This window comes from Centruroides vittatus, unplaced genomic scaffold (genome assembly GCF_030686945.1).
Source record: "Centruroides vittatus isolate TY-2023 unplaced genomic scaffold, ASM3068694v2 contig_400, whole genome shotgun sequence".
Taxonomy (NCBI): Eukaryota; Metazoa; Arthropoda; class Arachnida; order Scorpiones; family Buthidae; genus Centruroides; species Centruroides vittatus.
In genome coordinates, this window is record NW_027122215.1 from 3,163,432 (window position 1) to 3,182,580 (window position 19,149).

A 19,149-nucleotide genomic window follows, 5' to 3' on the forward strand; every position below is an offset into this window, starting at 1 on the left:
AACAAGTTTTTCGTTGACAGCAACCAAGAAGAAAAAAAACCAACTAAAGTTTAGCAAAATTGATCAAACGGTTTGTTCCTTCGTGTCTGCCATTAAATATACTAGGAAAATGAGGTTAATTGAGCATAAAACTTTCCAGTTCTTTCACTAAAATCGCGTCTGGCAATGGAAAAAAATACCTTAAAAGATCTTCCGAAGATAGATAAATTTAATAATGTTCGTGGCATTTACTAATACGTTATTATCTAATTTAAATAAAATTCTCATCTCCAGCTATTAATAGCTTACGTTTGCAATAGCCTAAAGTCTATTTAAAACTATTATATTAGTAATTGAGTGATATAAAAGGGATCGCATCTAAACATGTTGGCTTAGGCCATGATGAATTTTCAAAATGATTATTTTTCTTTGTAATTTTTGATTCATTTAGAAAATAATTCAAAGACGACGTGCTCGATTTTACATCATAAATACTCTCTCTGTTCTACGAGAAGGATCTGTCAGTCAAAAAAACAAGGGGGAAAGTATTAAAAATTAGGGGAAAAAAACATGAAACCAGCTCTTTAAATATTCATTATATGGGTTGCTAACTATCAAATTATTTTTAAAATCTAAATCAATCATCGAATAAGATGCCAGATCATCTATAAAATTTATGACATTATCAATTATTTTAAAATACGGCAAGGAAAAAATATTACGCTGGAGTACGGGAGTCATTTTTATAAAATAGGATCAAAAATTAACCAATGAGTTATGTCAATTTGCGTTTTTTTTAAATTTATATTTATGAAATTTTCACTTAAAGCTGAAAAATATCTTACTAAATTTTGAAATTTTTATATATGAGTAATGGGTTAATACGTTAAAAGTAAAAACACCATACACACAATTACTGGAAAATAATTTCACTATTCATTATAATAAAAATGTGTATTGTTAATTGAATTGATAAATATAAAAGTCATTTATAAATAAGCGATGAAGAAGCTAAAATATAAAAATAAACAAAACAAAAAATGCTTAATCATTAAATTAAATTTATTTGAAAACATGAATCTAAAAAAATTATTCTTTTAGACTATATTAGAAGAATTTTTAATTTGTTTTTCAATGGAATTTAAACAAATTCTGTTTTGATTATGTTTAACTTAAGTTGTTTAATCATGATGCAGCAGAAATTTAAATGATTCACAAGTAAAAATATAATTAAATTTTAACTACTTCCATTGAATAGATGCAAACAAATAGTGGGAAAATATATAGAAAATTATGCCCAATTTTCATTTTCAATTCAAAAATCAACTTTATTCTAATTTTAAACAATGATCTCGAATTATCTTCTATCTAAAATCGTTTCTAAAACTGTTTTAGATGCAGAAAGAGGGGAAAAAATCTGAGAAATTAGACCCATTCCAAAGTTAGAACCGTTCATTACACGCTTGGCATATCAGGTGCTATGTGATACAATTTCTTGAAACAAGATATCCAACTGGTGCAGAACTTCCGACGCGCGGGATAATTCTTTTCACGAACTATCTCGATTAAACAGTTTTATACAGAGATCCGTCAATGTTCCGAACAATTCGCTAATTATTTCGGAGGTGAAGGAAACGTTGACAGAGTTTGTTTATTGAAACTTTAGATAACAAAATAAATGAGTTTTCTGTAGCGGAGTATAGGCCTAAGCTGTATTCTGCTACAGTAAACTTGTGTACTTTGTTTCAGAGATGATTTACAAGTATCTTATTTGTATCAGGCCCTTCTCTTGATGACTACCTAAAGAAAGCATCTGTAAAATCATTGTTAAAATAACTCGACTACTCCATTATGATAGTAGGCCTAACAATAGATTCTTAATTATATGATTTTAATACTACGTTAACTATTTAAGCTATTTTAACTACTTAAAACATACAGAAACCATTATATATAGCAGTATTAACACTATAAATCATGTGGCATTTTATCATTATAATATTATGCCTTTCAAATATCAGTTAAGTGAATAAGTTGCTACATTTATTAATTCCTTAATACAAAGTTTCTTGTTTAAATAAAGTTTACGTTGGATTAAAGTTACACAAAGAGATCCCAAATAATCTTTCTAACTTTGTTAATTAACGCCCCCATCAAATACACGTCAGAGCATCAAATTTTCTTTTCACGTGCCAAAAGATAAAAACATGCCTCAGCAAAATTTAAATCGACAAACGGTATGAGCATGTAAATGAAGAGAAGCGATCATTTCAGTTCCGTTACTTACATTATTTTATTATATATTCCGCCGGTTTTTTCGGAAATAAGTCCCCGTTCGTGCCCTTCATTTGTATAAAACAATATAAGTACGAGGAGTTACTTGCCTATTTAAGTTACTTAACCTAGAACTAACTATAATCTAATATATATATATATATATATATTAGTATTTAATTATAAATTAGAGAAATTTCTATTTATCACCCGATTTTTCAGTATCATTTATATAACGATTATTCACATGTCTTTCTCACATTCTAAATTTAACGATTACATTAAACATGGTATTCTAAATTAGAAACACTCTTTCACATTTAATTTAGATAAACAGCAGCCCATTTCTGTCTACATTTTAAAAAGTAACCGCCCTCAAATATTTTAAATAATTCCAAATAAAATAGGCCTTCTGGTTAAATATGAATGACAGAATAAACGTACCGTGATTGACAGAAACACTTGATAAACGTTTAGCCACTTATTGAAAGCATAGACTATAAGCCATTAACTAGAAATTTTTATCATCACCTACATAAAACGGTACCGACACACTTTTCTATGAAAGAAATACACATTTAACTGGAGATATTTTAGCAGCCATTGACATTGACATAGCTTCTAAATGACTATGAGTCATTTAAGAGAATCATTTAGGAATGAAATTCTGCAGTTTTAATGAGGCCAGTATACCATAGATAAATTCAAATTTTAAGCTATTTTTGCTAAATAAATAAAATATATACTTAGTTAATTTAACACAGTAGGAAAATACACTGAATTTTAGTCTGAAATTTAGCCTACTTATTCATGTTATTTTCTTAAGTAAAATTGATAAAAAGCTATAGATGAGAAAGTACAATTCAATTAAATAATGGTATGGTACATTATAATATATATAATACCATTGATTAATTATACAATACTAGTAGAATGTAAATGATGAGCCGAAGTAAAGCATCCTCAGTCATCCCAGAGAAAGAAAAAATAACAATAAAATAGCGATTATATGTTATGTTTTTCACGTATATTTCTTCGTAATAACGTAGAAAAACATTTTAGATAAAAGAAACAATAAGATAAAATTTTGTTAATCCAGGTTTTATAACCCGGATACAAAAACCTTCGACGATCAGTTATTGACACGAATAATCACGTGACCGAGTTCCCAGACAGATCGCGTGATCACTACCAACAAATGGCTCCAAAGTCATTTTTAAGAACTTAAAAATAGCAAAAAGGTTTCATTTTTGTCACTATAAACACTTCGTCTGGCGATTAAACTCATTGTTTCTCTTCTTTAAAAAAAAACACCACCAGCTTATTGTGCAGAGACAAGAGTAAATTTTTACGAAACTTCATTTATTTCTCCTCATTTTATTATATTTTTAATACATAAAAATGACCGTTGAGCAAAGTTATGTTATCTTTAAACACGATACATAAAACTGATCCGCAGGTTTTCAAAATGTCAAAAAAGTACAGATAATAAATTGTGACACTTATAACAGAATCAAAACATGTAGAAAATGGCTAGTTATCTAGTCAAATGCAATTTATAAATCACGTTTAATTACGAACTGTCAATTATTGCAAACCCGCTCGGATCGCCATTAATCCACGAAATAAAAACCTCATTCAGCTGCTCTACACTGAGTGATGACCTAATTGTTCTCGATTCACACGTTGGGTCGTTGATTAAACCAGACAAAACAATTTTATCACATGCATTCAGACAGCAAATAAAAAGAATTTCAATTTTTCTCCTATGATAAAATGATATTTTGTTTCTGTACCCCCTAAAGCTGTTTTTTTCTTCTTGTCCTTAGACTTTTGCCTATACTAACGCTTCATTAACTATTATTCCCTTCTCTAATTGTTTCCGCTAGAGAAAGTAAAAAGAAAAAAATGGAAAAATCAATCTAAATGGTGGGAATGCATTTACAGCTTCAGTTTTATTGGTCAGAATGGAAAATTTGTACTGAAAATCTTCTCTTGACTAATGTTAGGATCGAACAAGATTAATGGCAGTTTATTAAATATTATTTATTGCTATTTTAGATTTCTAGGCTAATTTTATGTAAGTAATAGTTTAATATACATTGCTAAATCTATCAATTGGCTCGTTTACTTGACACCTTTATAGAGTCAAAGCCAGTTTTTGGTCATTTCTAACAAATTTTGTTCTATTAACTCAACTGTTCTCTCCAATGCGTTTACATTACTTTACACTAAATCCCTTCGCAGTTTATATTGTGTAATATATACTACGACAATTTTAATGGCATAATAGCCGTTTTTAAGTAAATATTAAAGAAAAAATAGACAAGTGCCAACTTCGATCATTTAAGAGTAAACAATCAGTAATGGCCATTTTTTGACCATAATGATGAATGAAAAAGATGAAAACATTTGTGTTTTATGATTCTTAAGAAAATTTTTAATCTTCTTATATTAAAACAAGGTAGCCAAAAACGGCGATTTGACCATAGAAACCTTTATAAATGTGTAGGTTGGGGGAAAAAAACAGTCTTTAACAGTCTCTAGTACGTTCGAGCCCCCTCAGCTCATCTTCAACAGTTGCAATTCTCGATTGTTTATCAAGAATAAAAAGTCTTAATCTTCAATTCTTAATAAACAAAATCAAGAATTAGAGATTGATCACGTACAATTGAAAATTTACACTTTGAAGTTCAGTCTATTGACATACTAAAATCAAAAGCTTTCGGGTTTCTACCCATTTAACAAGAAAAAAATTTTGTTGTTAACTCATTTCCGGAGATCTTATCTTCCAAACTGCAGATGAGACTGCTGAATATTTTATCTTACATAACTACCTGTAACTAACAAACCATTGGATATGCTATTACACCCAACACACAAACTGCTAGATACTCACTTTCAAACTGCATATACAGTAATTGCTGAACATGCTCTTTTACACTGCATATTGATTACCGTGTCTTCCCTTCGTTCTTTTAACTAAGTACTGTTTAGCTTATTTTCATACTGCTGATTAATTACTACACATGACACAATTATTTATGCCGCATACTAATTTCTAGTTAATCTATTTTTATACCGCATAGCAACTTCTCGACATTATTTTAATACATGCAAGAGTAGTTAAATATTATCTTCACTGTGTTAGGGGGGGTTATATTTTTCATTGTATATTAATTAAATTAGATATATTCACTCTTCATACTACCAGGCAGTTAATATGAAGGATTATAGTGGCAAGTTAATAATACTTTTCAGATGAAAATGGTAATTGCTAATACATTATTTCGCATTGCTCATCACTTATTGATTAAATATCGAATAGAATTAACTTAGTCATACAATATAATAGCATGTTTTATGAGATAAGTATAATTTTCTAGATTATATTTAACGCATTGTCATCATATTTCATATAATATATAATTAATAGATTATAGCAAATTGATAAGTCTATTAAAAGAATAATTAAATGAACGATAATGAAGAGGATACATATACATATATATATATTCTAATGTGAAAAATTACTTTTCACAGATACCAATTTGGCCTATTGTATGACACACGTTACACACTTATAATTGCACCTATTTGACTGAATGTTATAGTTAGATAGAAGCTAAAATAAGGTTAAATTATATTGTTAAATGTAAAATAAAACTTTATTTTGATTAGACATATTTAAATGAATGATTTCGAAAGTCTATTTACACAAACAATTTATAGAGCGGCTATAAAACTCGAAGTTTAGGAATGGAAAAACAGTTTTATTTTCGAATTGTTAACAAGAATAAATGGAAAGGCGTTCGATAGCGTTGACGTGTTCCCCGCACATTCCACTAATTCTCTATGGGAATCGCGCAAAAATTCATTCTAAGTGGACTTATAGGAAGAGAAAAAGGAGCTTCAGTACTACCCCGTTACTTGTTGACCTTGAGCTTTTACTACTTTTACTATTGTTACTTTAATCGTCTTGGAAACGTTGTAAAATTTTCTACCACACGCGAGGGAAAAATATTCCAAAATTTTCTTTTATTCCCATTTTAAATTAAGTATATCATTCTTCTTTAATTACTATGTTAAACTCATTTTCATCATCTAAAAATTTATTTAATAAATAATATAATAAAATATTTTATTTTAAAAATTTCCCTAGGCAAATTAAAACTTGACAGATTTTATTATTATTATTTTTAATAATTTTGAAAGTCATACGAGCGTCATTTTTCAACGTTTGATCATGGGAAAGAACTATTAAAATAATGTATAATAATAATAAAACAATGTCTTTTTTAAGGGGAAAAAAATTAGATCTAACAATCAACTTTATTATTTAATTCAATGAAAATAAAATGTAGGTTAAATTTAATGAAAGATAATCAAAAATTTTAAAATGGCAAAGGTGAAAAATTCAGGTCGTTCGTTTTAGTCCTTGTTACGGTGGGAATATTTCATTCATGCTAAATTTATTATCATTTATTATAATATATTGAAATTAATGAAAAAGAAAGGGGGGAATAAAGGGAAAAAACCAAAAAAAAGGTTTTTATCGCGTGCTTGAGTCCAGCTTTGGTTTACTTGTAAACAATCATTGCGTGTTCACTTGGCTTCTAATGCAATTTTAAGTAATGAGAAAAAACGGAGAATCAAACTGGTTAATTAGATTTAAAGAAGAATAAAAGTCTTTAATTGATTCTCTTATGTAATTATGTAAGAAAAATTTTTTTTTGTTTGCTCTTATTATTTGGCATTTCATCTAAAAATTTCTCCTTTTGTTTGTTACAAGGATAGAAAATGTAGAAAAATCTTTAATATAACGTAATAAATATAGTGATTTTTCTATTTAAAATAATACAAATTAAAGTAAAATATGCAAGAAAAAATTAATTTTAAATAAAATAAGTGATAATTTAATTAAATTTTAGCGTGTCAATGAAAAAAATTTTTTGTTTATCCATGAAGAAATTTTATATAAGAAATTTTTAAAATGTATACAAAAATTATCTGTATTTAGGTTATTAAAATAAATGTATATAAAGATTACTTATTCTATTAATTAATTATTCAGTATTCAAGAGAATCGAAACATTATAAAAGGCCTATTCTTAGAAACGGAGAATAAATTATGAATGTAAATTGAAAATAAACTCGTAAAAAAAGAAAAATTATATATGTATTTATATATGCAAAAACAATGAGATATATAAAAATAAAAATGAGTATTGTATATTTTAAAACAGGAGGATTTAATTATTGCTCAATAAACGTAACGAAAAATGGATGAATAAACATAAGAGTCACTTTTTTTTTTCTTAATTAACATGATAAAAAAATTCTTACATAAAACTTTTTCGAATTGCTTAAAAATTGGGTCAATAAAATGAAAAATTTTTTTTTAAATTTCACAAATATTTTTAAAACGTAATTCTTTTATAAAAAAAATTGATTTTCCTGAACGGGAATAATCATTTACAAGGCCCTTTTATAGCACGAATTTATAGCAACAGAGCGAATTTATGCTAACATTTTTTGCGCAAATTATTTTCCGATTATTCATATAATGATTTTAATCTAGAATTCGCTACTTATTCTGCTTTTATTTTTATTTATAATACATCTTACCGATGAAGAAAATCGCTATTACAAAACGATGATTCAGTTTTTGTAATCTTTTACAAAACTGAATCTCAGTTTTGTAATTTTACAATGATAAAAATTTATATTTAATATTATTTTTTATAAAGTTTTACAATTGATCATGTGATAAATAGGGGAGGGAGGGAAGAAAAAAGAGCAAGAGTAAATAGGCACTTCTATATTTATCAAGATATAGAGTATACGATTAACAAGAACATATCTTATGTCTAAGTGGTAAATTTAGATTCTAAGCACTTAAGTTTCTTAATATCTTTAAAAATACCATTTAAAATTTGTTATTTAAATCTTTTCTATAAGTATTTTTATCCGTCAAATTTAACTTTGAACATGAACTCATTTTTCATATTGCTTAATAAACTTGTTCCAACATTTTTTTTCTTCCTTGCTATTGTGTGTAGAATGTTATAAAATACTTATAAAAATATATTTAGTTAATTTAGATTAAAAAAATAATAATAATAATAAATATTTATATATATAAATTCCTCGTTTTATATCTATAAATTGCATCTATACTACTGTAATAGAGTAGACACAGATTAAATGTGAAAATTATTATAAATTATAACTTAATTATATGTTTTTTATGTTTATAAATACAAAGTTTGTAATGTTTTAATTACAGATTTATGCTAAAAAGCCAGAGAATTATCTGTAGAATGTCCTAAGTTTAAGCAAATGAAAAGATTTATAAATTTTAAAAAACTAGTTTTTATTTATGCAACTCCTTTAAAATTCGAATTTTAAAATTATTATTATTATTATTATTATAACTCGTATAAATAAATACGTATAAAGTTATTTTAATGACTAATAAATATTAAAAATAGAACTATACCGAAAATTTTAAATTGTTTACGATTGAAAATGCCAAAGCAACTTTTCAAAAGTTTTAAATATTTAAAAACCATGGAGTTTTAATATATAATTCTTTATTAAAATTTTTAAAACGAAGAATTTCAAGGAAGAAATTTAGAAAAATATCATTTTTATATATTTTTAAAAAGATTTTTATGCCCTTTTTTATTTATTATATTCATTTTTTAGTTAATTAAAACTCAATAAGGAAAACTATTAAAAAATTTTTAAATATATATTAAAAATTTCCAAAAATATATTAATTAAATTCTACAAAATTTCGTTTCTTTCCCTCCTCTTTTAAAGTGTAATTTTTTATTATATATATTTTAAAAAAAAGTAATTTAAGTTTTTAATAATTTGAATTCTTATCTGATACATCGCGACATTATTCCTGACAGATTAGTGCCATCAAAGAGAATATATTAATCTAATCTTCAGATCTATAAACATAAACCGACTGAAATCGTTATTCGAATAGCGAATATAATATTCAATTAAGTAAAATATATAAAAGTAATATTAAAGTAATTAACATTTTTCCCCATTGTTTTTCATTAATATACAAGTATAAATGTTCAACCTTGTACTAAAAGTTGAGAAATATTATTATTATTATTATTAGACAAAAATTTATTTATCATCCGACGCTAATGAGAGCGGCACTTAAAAGAAAAAGTTAAAAGCATTTTCTTCAACTGTATCATTTTATAACCATTAATGATTTTCGAAATTTTTGAAAATGATGTCATCGCCGGTTATTCTATAATATACTAGAAAAATGAATCGGTTATTAGACTAGATTTTCTGCTTTTTTCGCGTGTATTTTTGTGGATAACCTCCCTTTACAGATGGGAAAAATTGTTTTGCATAAACAGTAAATGGTGAAAAATTAATGAAAATTCTTATAGAATTTCAAAAACATGTCATTGGTCAGATTGCTAGAGGCTACATCTCCCTCTCCGGAAGAAGGCGCGACATCTGTTTACTGAAACAACTCAAATTACCTTACCGAATAGCTATAACACAAACACGATAGAGAAAGATTTCTAGTAAAAATCATTGAAATATTATAATAAACCATATCTATAACACTGTTTAACTAATCAACTTTTAATCCGTTCAGTTAAGTTCCGTTTCAAATGTGCTCTTAATTAAAATTTTTGAAGTAATTTTGAAACGTTCCTCCACTCCTATAGGCTATTCTGCCGGGGATTTAGAAAATATCAATTTCTAGGAATTTTCTACAATAATGTGTAATTGAAATGCAAATTTATAATTATGTACATTTCGAGATAAAGTGTGCGTGTTTTTTCTCTAGAATTTTTTTTTAAATTAGCCAATAGAATGAAAAGTAATAAACGATGTCACAACGGAAGATTTTCTCATTATTTAACATATTGCAATAGACAATTAACAATTTTTTTTCTATTTTGTTTACTTCACGTTATTAATGACAATATTATTTTTATAAAAGAAATAAAAATCAAACTGTCATTTTTCTGCCTAAAAATCGAAATCAATTTGCATAAATGGGGGAAGAATTATCTGCATAACATCTTAAAATATTCAAATAATAAATCGATCAAAATCCTAATCTTAACGATAACATTATCTAAAGTTTGGTAGATAATTTTGAATTAATATTTACAGGGGAAATAGCATTTGTTAACAATTATCGAATTTGATTCGAAATATTTTTCATAGATTAGAAAAATACTATAAAACACTTATCTTTGGGAAATTAAACCAATGTCTAAACTAGAAAATAAAAAATAAATTCAATTATATATTCTGAAAACAAACTTAAAATTACTGATAGAGACAATGATAAAATTAGTTTTCAGTACTGTAAGCATGGATTTTATCGCAACTGTTTTGCATATTTTTATATATCTTTTAAAACTTCCATAAATTTGTTTTGCTATCTATAATTTTAATGTTTGCATTTTGCAAGGTTTTCCACTAAATTATTGCACAATATCCTAAAGTTAAATTTTTGTCATCTGCTACTTAAAATTAACTTATTAAAATAAACAACTTTGTTTCATTTAAGAGCACTGCTACTTTTAAATCGTTAATAAACAAGCTAATATTTATTATTGCTTTCAAACTTTTGGCTTATTAGCTGAGAGTTATTTTTTTCATTTTTTTGCTTCTCCTTTTCATCCGTTAAATTTTTTAATGTTTACCTTTTTTTCCTCTCTCTCCTCTCTTCAGAAGAGATTCCAAATATTTGGCGCCACAATGTCATTTTATTTTTAACAGATATGAGGGATGACTAATCATATATGAAAAGATAAAATTGATAGAATGATTTCTAACAAAGTTATTCTGAAAATGGCCTCAAGCTATTTTAAATACAAACTAACAACAATTTATCTATCCAAATCAGTTTTATCAGCATTATAAAATAATTATAGATAAACAGTTTATTATTATTATTATTATTATTGATGAGTCAAAACTCTTCTTAGAAAACTTTTTTTCTTTTTTAGAAAAATAAATTCCTGAATTTAAAAAATAAAATGATCTAAACAAACTTTCATGATATATCTACTATTAACCATAAAATGACGATGAACGTATTATGAGACTTTTATTGCAGTTTCTGGAAATTATTAATTCTCGCAGCAGGACTACACCCTTTCATTTATGCTAAAGTCCATATTAAATTTAGTAAACTGACGATAGTCAATCCTCTTGTAGTGCTGTTTAAGTCGTTCATGTTGATAGAATCGAGTCAGTGGGGGGAGAAGCGGAAAAAGCTTTAATGAACTAAGCAGAGATGATAGAATATATAAGAAAAAATATATATAGTTTCTGTGCCACTGGGTTCGAATCCTTATAATTCATAATGGGATTAAGTCAGCTGAAAACACGATACTCTTACTTACTAATAGAGATTAACCTTATTTGGAATTGGGGCAGCTTTGGTCTTCCTATTTCAGTTCCCCGATTTTCGAGTGACACATCACTCTCCGAAACGAAAATTCCCTGGTTTTAGTAGTGTTTTACTTATTCCTAAACTACAAGTTCAGTTGTATAAGAATAAGACTGTCGGCAAACAATCCAACATAATTCAACATAAGACCGTATACGAATTTGAAAAAAATAAAAACGTACATACATTAAGCGATGCTATTCAGTACTGATTTGTAGTCTTCAATAGCGATTTATGATCTATGAGTTGGCGAATCCGGTTTTCTATCGTGTCACAACTTAATAAAATACATTAGAGGTAAATCTATGCAAAATAGAAACCACCCAAAACACATTCCAGGCATTTATATCATCGTTAGTTGTTTACAAAATAATTAAAGTAATAAATTTTATATCTAGCACTCACCACATCCGAATAATTAATAACAATTATAATGCATCATTTGCATGAAGCGATGGAGTTTTATTACTTTTTTAATTAAAATAATATCGGCGACATATTAAAATGCTACATTTTTAGTAATTACATTAATAATATAATTTAATTTAATATTTCTTGTTTATGGACGAAAACTAAAAACCACAGGTTTTATATATTAAAAACATAAGGCCGAATTATCTTTTAAGTAAATACTTACCGCAATTAATTATAATAAACACAGTAAATTCACTTTCACGATAGCGAAAACTGGACTTTGTACCTAAAAGTAACAGGTTCGAGCGTACTAAAGTTGGATCCGAAAATTTGATAACCTCCCAAAATACCCTAATACGGAACGTTAGTTTTTATATAATTAAACTATGCGCTCATGGAGTATCTACTTTTTTTATTAAACATTCTTCATCGGAGGAAAAAATTTAGGAACAAACACGTGTAGTGACACGTGTTAGGTCGCATCGCGAGCGCACTTTCTCTTCTTTTTAATACTTATTAAAGTTACTATAGTTAAATAATTGGGAAGAGCGAACTCACCATATTGCCGTCTACGTCTGATTCCGGCCTGTCCATCCTGTACGCAGGAAGCGGAGCTCTGTTTTTGACACGAATTTTGATTGGTTATGATAAACACCAACACTATAAAATAAAGTAACAGGACAGATGTGCTCAACGCGCGCGTTCACCATCGACTAACATGTGAGACTAGCATCGTCACCGCTATACCCATAGTGCATTTCGCCAGACGTTAACGTCCAATCATTTAGCCAGAAGGAATATAATTGATCGATTTTCTACAAACTATTGGTCGAATTTTCTATTAAAATGGTAATCGCCACATCTTTTATACGAAATTTTCTTCCCTGTTACGTTCTCTATCGTTTCCATATTTAAATACGAGTCATGTTGAGTTTCCCGCTTCGAGTGGCGGTTCCTTTGAATCGATTCGTCGCTTGCCGAACTTTTAAACCCGTTACACTTCGACTCTAGTCGTTTTTAGCGTACAAAATTCTCTTATATAAAAGTGTATTGGATAATTATCAAAAGTGGTAACGCTTTTGAGCATATTCCAACTGCGTTTATGTCATTTCGGACGTTGAAAAAGTTAAGAGAAAAGTCTGCAATTAGCCGAGTCGCTATCAATTGTCAAACTAAACTCTAACGATTAGGACTTTAAAAGTGTTGGTGGTGGCTCCGTTTCGCGCCGCGTTAACCAATAATTTACATTAGTACGCGTTACAAACTAGCCATATTATTGTTAGAGGAATACGGCTACGTTGATAGATGATATTTATCTAATAATAATATTTTTCGAGTGGTTAACAATTATTTATTTAAATCCATTAAAATATTCCTTGAGTCCGGTTTGCTTCTTAATCTGTAAATATGTCGAATCGAGCATCGGTTAGTCATTTTGCCATTACTCTTGTACCCCCAGGGGTCTTAATATTGCAACAGCAATACACATACCTTCCAATGAACACTTCATATTTTAAATTCTATCCAGAATTCGTCTGGATAATTCATTAATAATCATAAGTTACTTTATCAATTTATGAATTCCGCCTTGATTTTACATTTTGTTAATTCGAAACATTGTTCTAATGAGATTATAAATAATAAATGGAAGTACTTGAGGCGATGCATTTTCGAATCTTCACTTAGTTAAGCTGTATACTCTATTTGTTTAATATAGGAAAACAATCTTGCAAAATACTATCCTATATTAATGCATCGTTTTCTCTCTTTTTTCCTTCCATTTTTTATTTTTATCGATGAAGTGGAGGGATGTTTTTATTATTAATATCTTTATGCATTTATTGTATATTAATTTATTTTGCTTAGTGGATAACGTTTATTATAATAGAAATCCCTTGATGATAATCCCGTTTGTTGTTAGTAGAAATTGATTCGTCTATTGAGATTAACCATTTCCGAGTATGTTAGGCTCTAGGTCACTGAGATGAACCAATTGGTGCATGATTCTACTCGGAGACATACGGTCTGATATTAAATTCGTGTTTTGTACATTTTAATGACCCGTGAGGTTATAATCTAAATTCTGTAGCTGGGTTCACCTCGCGATGACCTATAACTTTCTGTGATTTACTAATATTCCGTGCTCGCTTCGTTTCGTTAGTCATTCCTACTTGGTCCTTACAGATTTTCTCCCCGATTAGGCCTGTTTGTATAAATTGTCGCCGAAAGAAATTTGCTAATTCGATTTTTAAATAAATTCAACGCTTAAAGTTAAGCGAAATTTGATGAATAAATGAGTAAATCTGGAAATTCCTCTATTGTAATTCTTTATAGCATAGCGATGCTTCATTGATGCGTGGGATCTACTGTATCCAAACTTGATTTTTATGAAATCCATTCATCGCAATAATCTACAGAACATGTGTCAGTGATCGTTATCATTTTCGTCTCGGTTCATCTCAGAGATTTATGATAAGTTTTTTTGTGTCCGTCTCGGATATAAATCTTAATAAAACAAACTAAGTTTAATTTTGTTTTTCTCTAATCTAATCTCTCTCATCAAAATCTTGATAATAAAATTTTATATTTATTAATACATAAATTAAAATTTTTAAATTATTTTTTTGTGTTAATTCAAAATACTTGGTTGTATTTCATGGAGATACCATCAAATCGTACTAATTAATTGATCACGGTAAATCTATAAGTTAGATTAAATCTGAATAGATCGTGTTTATTGAGCGTTAATCTGTGCTTATTGATAAGCACAGATTAACGCTCAAGTAATAAGTAGAATATTAATGAACGAAAGAAAACGAGGACTTCCCATCATTATCTTTATGTCAATTTATCTTTTGGAGGTTAAAAACGCAACATTTCACCTTTCAGAACACAAAAGATGGATGGAAGTAAGAAAAAAAAGGTGAGCCAGTGTAAAAATCGTAATAAAACTTAGTAGAATAGAGAGATGAAAAAAAATCTATCGATGACTGACAAACACACCGACTTCTAACAAATGCTTTTTAATGGCTAGCGGGATATTCTCGCCCTTGTGATTGGATGGGCGGAAGAGTCATGACGTCATAAACCTGGATTGACGCCCAGACATAAGACGCCTATTTGTATTTTTGAAGAAGAATAAAAAAAAATCTTCGGAGTATTTCTAGTGAGAAACAATACACAACACGCATGACGAGTTTTATTTGTCGGTAAGAAATGCACTTTATGCGGTGTATAAGAGTTCGTATGGATTCCGAAGCTCGAGGTGTATGACCGGTGTATGGTAAAAGGCTCCGACTAGTCGCCCCCTGCTTATAAGCAAACGAATAAACACGACTAATCAACTGACGTAACATGACAATTATCCTATTTTATATCTGATAGATAGCACGATTTTCATAAAAATAAGCATATTAAACTCGCTCTAAATTAACAAGCGTGGCTATTATTACATAATTAAATTTTTAGTTAAAATTAGGAAGGTTTACGACATGTTTTTTGTTCATGCAGACCGTCCTTTGATAGTAAATTGTAAGAAATATGATGATTTTTTTTGGTGGGAACTTACTAAGAGGGAAATAATCTGGTGACAGAATCGTGATTTAGTAATTAACTGGATAATTACGGCGGTGTTTGTATATGTTTTGGGGGGAATTAACCCACAATCAAAAATAAAGTTGCTGAGGGTGAGGTGGGGTTATCCTATGGGTGGTTCTTATTCCGTATGAGATTTAATATGACTCTTTTAAGAAGCGGTGACGTCATTAGTAACAAACAAGCCGGAGATATAACTTTAATGTCTTTTACGGACGAACGTACAACACACCCTTTATTGTAAAAATATTGCTTTCTGTTGGGTTGAATAATCTTTAATCTCTCACGTTTCTCGGATGCTTTTTCTCTAGATTATCATGCTTATTTTCTCGACTTCATTAAAAATTCGTCGGTTAGAAGTTCGACAGTTTTCTACTAGAGATTTTATTCCTTTTTACGGTTTATTATGGAAGTAATCACAATTATTGACTGAATTGAATCGAAACATCCCACTGCACGTCAACTATAATGTTGAAACTATCCATATAACTTACTCCACCTCAAGAAATTACACCAAAAACACCCAAACGAGTTCGTTAAACGTTTCCTCCCTAGAAAATATCACTTCCTTTCTCCCTCCAAGTCTAATGAATCACAAGATCACAACCCTCCATACTTCATGTTTTATTCATTTGATTTCTGTCTCAACCCCAGGTGGTCTTGTAACTAAGATATTGATACGATTTTACACAGCTTGGTAAAAATAAAGACCAACAAATTTTTCCCCCTTTATACTAAAGCTTTACATAGAAAGGCGATAAGATTATGAAAGCATCCTTTGAAATTCTTTAAATAAAAATATTTTTAAATAAATAAAAGCTACATCGCATGTTTATTCTGTGCAGTAAAGCGCAATTCTCAATTATATGAATTATTGCAGATTCATTTCATGCTTGAACATCCAAAACTGCATCCGTGCATCGGAGCAATGATGCAGAGAGAGAGAGCGAAAGTCACCACCCGACTTTCACTTATTGATATAACAGATTACATCGAATGCACCAACCTCAAAGTTAGGATCTTCGATATTTATGTTTTTGATTTATTTTGATTACACAAAGTAGAAAAGGGGGCCTTAGACAAACTAAAAGTATTATTTTACAGCTAATTAAATCTTGATTCCAAGTAAACAAATGCTATCTTCTTTCATCAAAAATATTAGATATTAATACTCATATTTGTAAAGTTCATTTTATTATTATTAAAATTTTACATATTGAATTCCACTTTTTGATATTTTGCAACAGTTAATAAATGATATCATATATTACATCTTTAAAGATGATTATATAAAATCAAAATCTTCGTTTATAACACAAAAATTAACTTTAATAATCGCAATAATTCACCTTTTTTTAAAGGTCAAATAAATCCTATAATGTAAATAAACATGTTTCCAGTGTTGTTAAAAACTATTTACGTGTTCCTGTGCAGTTAAAATATTATTTAGTGGGGAATTTTTAAAATTTACCGGTTTGTAAACATCTTTTTTTTCCTTCTTCTTCTTCTTCTTCTTTTTTTTCCTAGTTAAAATCATATTTATAAATGAGAGAAAAAACTGGAATTACTTCAAATATTTAAACATTGTGAAGGTGGAAGGTGGGGATGAATATTCTGCCAAGAATTCAGGTTTTATGGGTTAATTTTAAAAGAAAGATATTATTTAGTATCAATCTATAATTGAAATAGTTGAAAGCGCTTTTCTTAGCTTCAGCCAGTTGTGAGATTCTTTAAATAAATACTAAAATTATTATTTTTTAAGCTAAACCACTTCTGTTTTGGCATGTTTTTTCATGTATTAAACACTTATTAATTAAATAAATGTATTAATTCCGTATAAATTTTATTATATTAGTATTTAATCAGGAGTTGAAGGAGGTGTCTATAGCTCGATTGCATATCAAATGATCAAAGTAAGAGCTCCATATAATAGTATATATTTTTAAAATTTTATGTTAGAAATTTTATATAACTCATCATTTACAAATTCGAAATGTATTTTCAACAAAATTTTAATAATTATGTCTATTATTTATGATTAAAAATCGACTGTACGTATCTATATTTGTAAAGATTCTTCCAAGGAGATTTTAATTTTATATAAACTAGTTAAATTTTTAGTAGAAAAAGAAGGAATTCCGACATTCAAACAAATAATACACCTATTTTTAGTACTGTTCCTTAAAATAGAATCGCCCTGATAAAGATCAATTGCCAACCTTTTGATGCTCCAAGCTAAGTTTTCTGAAGGAAACGTAAACAATTATATAGAAATTCTTTTGTAAAAAGTAAAAAATAAAATATTTCTATTTTTCATATCAACAAAATATTATAAAATTATCGAAAAAATAATCCAGAAATTCGCTTAACGCCATCTGTTATTTCAGAAATTAAGTATTACAGATATTTTATTCTCTAAGAAAATCCCCCCCCAACTTTTTTAAAATATTTAAAACGTGAGTAAAGTTATTTTCTGTGTTAAGAATTAAGAAAAATGCTAAATCCAATTTTTAAACATTTATTCTAAAGAAATGTCAATTAAGGACATTTTAAATCATTCACACAATAGGAACCCACCCAGTAAAGTAGATTGCTGCAGGCATTCAAAAGCTATTTAGCCTTTTATATTGTTTTATTGAATGCATTTATACGTTTAACTTTGAAAATAAAGTGTAATAAAATCATTTATATCAATAAAATCTATTATTTTCTTTCGAGTTTAATTAGAAATTTCAAATTTTCTATAATTTTATTGGCATATAATCTAAAATTAATTGTGGAATTCTGAGCTTTTGTACACGTTAATCTAATTAACATTGTTTAGAATTTGTATTAATTACTTAAAAGCTTTATAGAAATAAGCAGTCTTCATTTACTTTCAAATAATTAATCTCATTTTCAACAGCAATTATACAGTAGATTCCCTCTAAAAATAATATATTATATTTTTTCGTATTCAATTTTATTCAATTTTCTATTTAAAAAAATAATATTATAACATTAATTAAAGCTTATTTAATTTACTAATTTATATTAAAATATATGATAAAATTTCAGGGATTTTATCCAAAAATTTAATTACACAATTATATTTATTTTTATCAATAGTAGGATCCATTTTAAGTGAGATAATTGGGCAAGTTCCAGGATCTGACTTGTTTAGCATTTACTGAATGACAGATCCGACGATAATTACAATTGTTCACATAAAAGGGAACAAATACTGGATTTTTATTTGGAATTTTCATTTGTTAAATAAACTTTTTAAACCATGAAAATAATTTCCTTCGAATTTATTCAACAAAAATAAACTAATTAACACGAAAGTAATGAGGTCATTTAGCATTATTCAATTAATCAGATTTGAAATATTCCAATGGCAAAATGTACAGTACAAGAATAAACTTATGACGAAATAATAT

General features: G+C 27.9%; 1 protein-coding gene across 5 annotated transcripts in view; it reads right to left on the reverse strand.

Annotated features, from left to right (window-relative positions):
• The window catches only part of LOC136976459 (AT-rich interactive domain-containing protein 3C-like), a 28,059-nt gene extending 14,923 nt beyond the window's left edge, over positions 1-13,136 (reverse strand). Inside the window, exon 1 of one of the 5 annotated variants that reach the window (XM_067271737.1) lies at positions 12,692-13,136. In XM_067271737.1, the coding sequence (XP_067127838.1) occupies positions 12,692-12,727 (36 nt within the window). In that variant the 5' untranslated portion in view covers positions 12,728-13,136. Of the gene's footprint in view, positions 1-11,905; positions 12,123-12,356; positions 12,557-12,691 lie in introns of those variants that run through there. The other 4 variants (XM_067271739.1, XM_067271738.1, XM_067271741.1 and 1 more) reach the window with 4 other exon arrangements.
• Between the last annotated feature and the right edge of the window lie 6,013 nt (positions 13,137-19,149).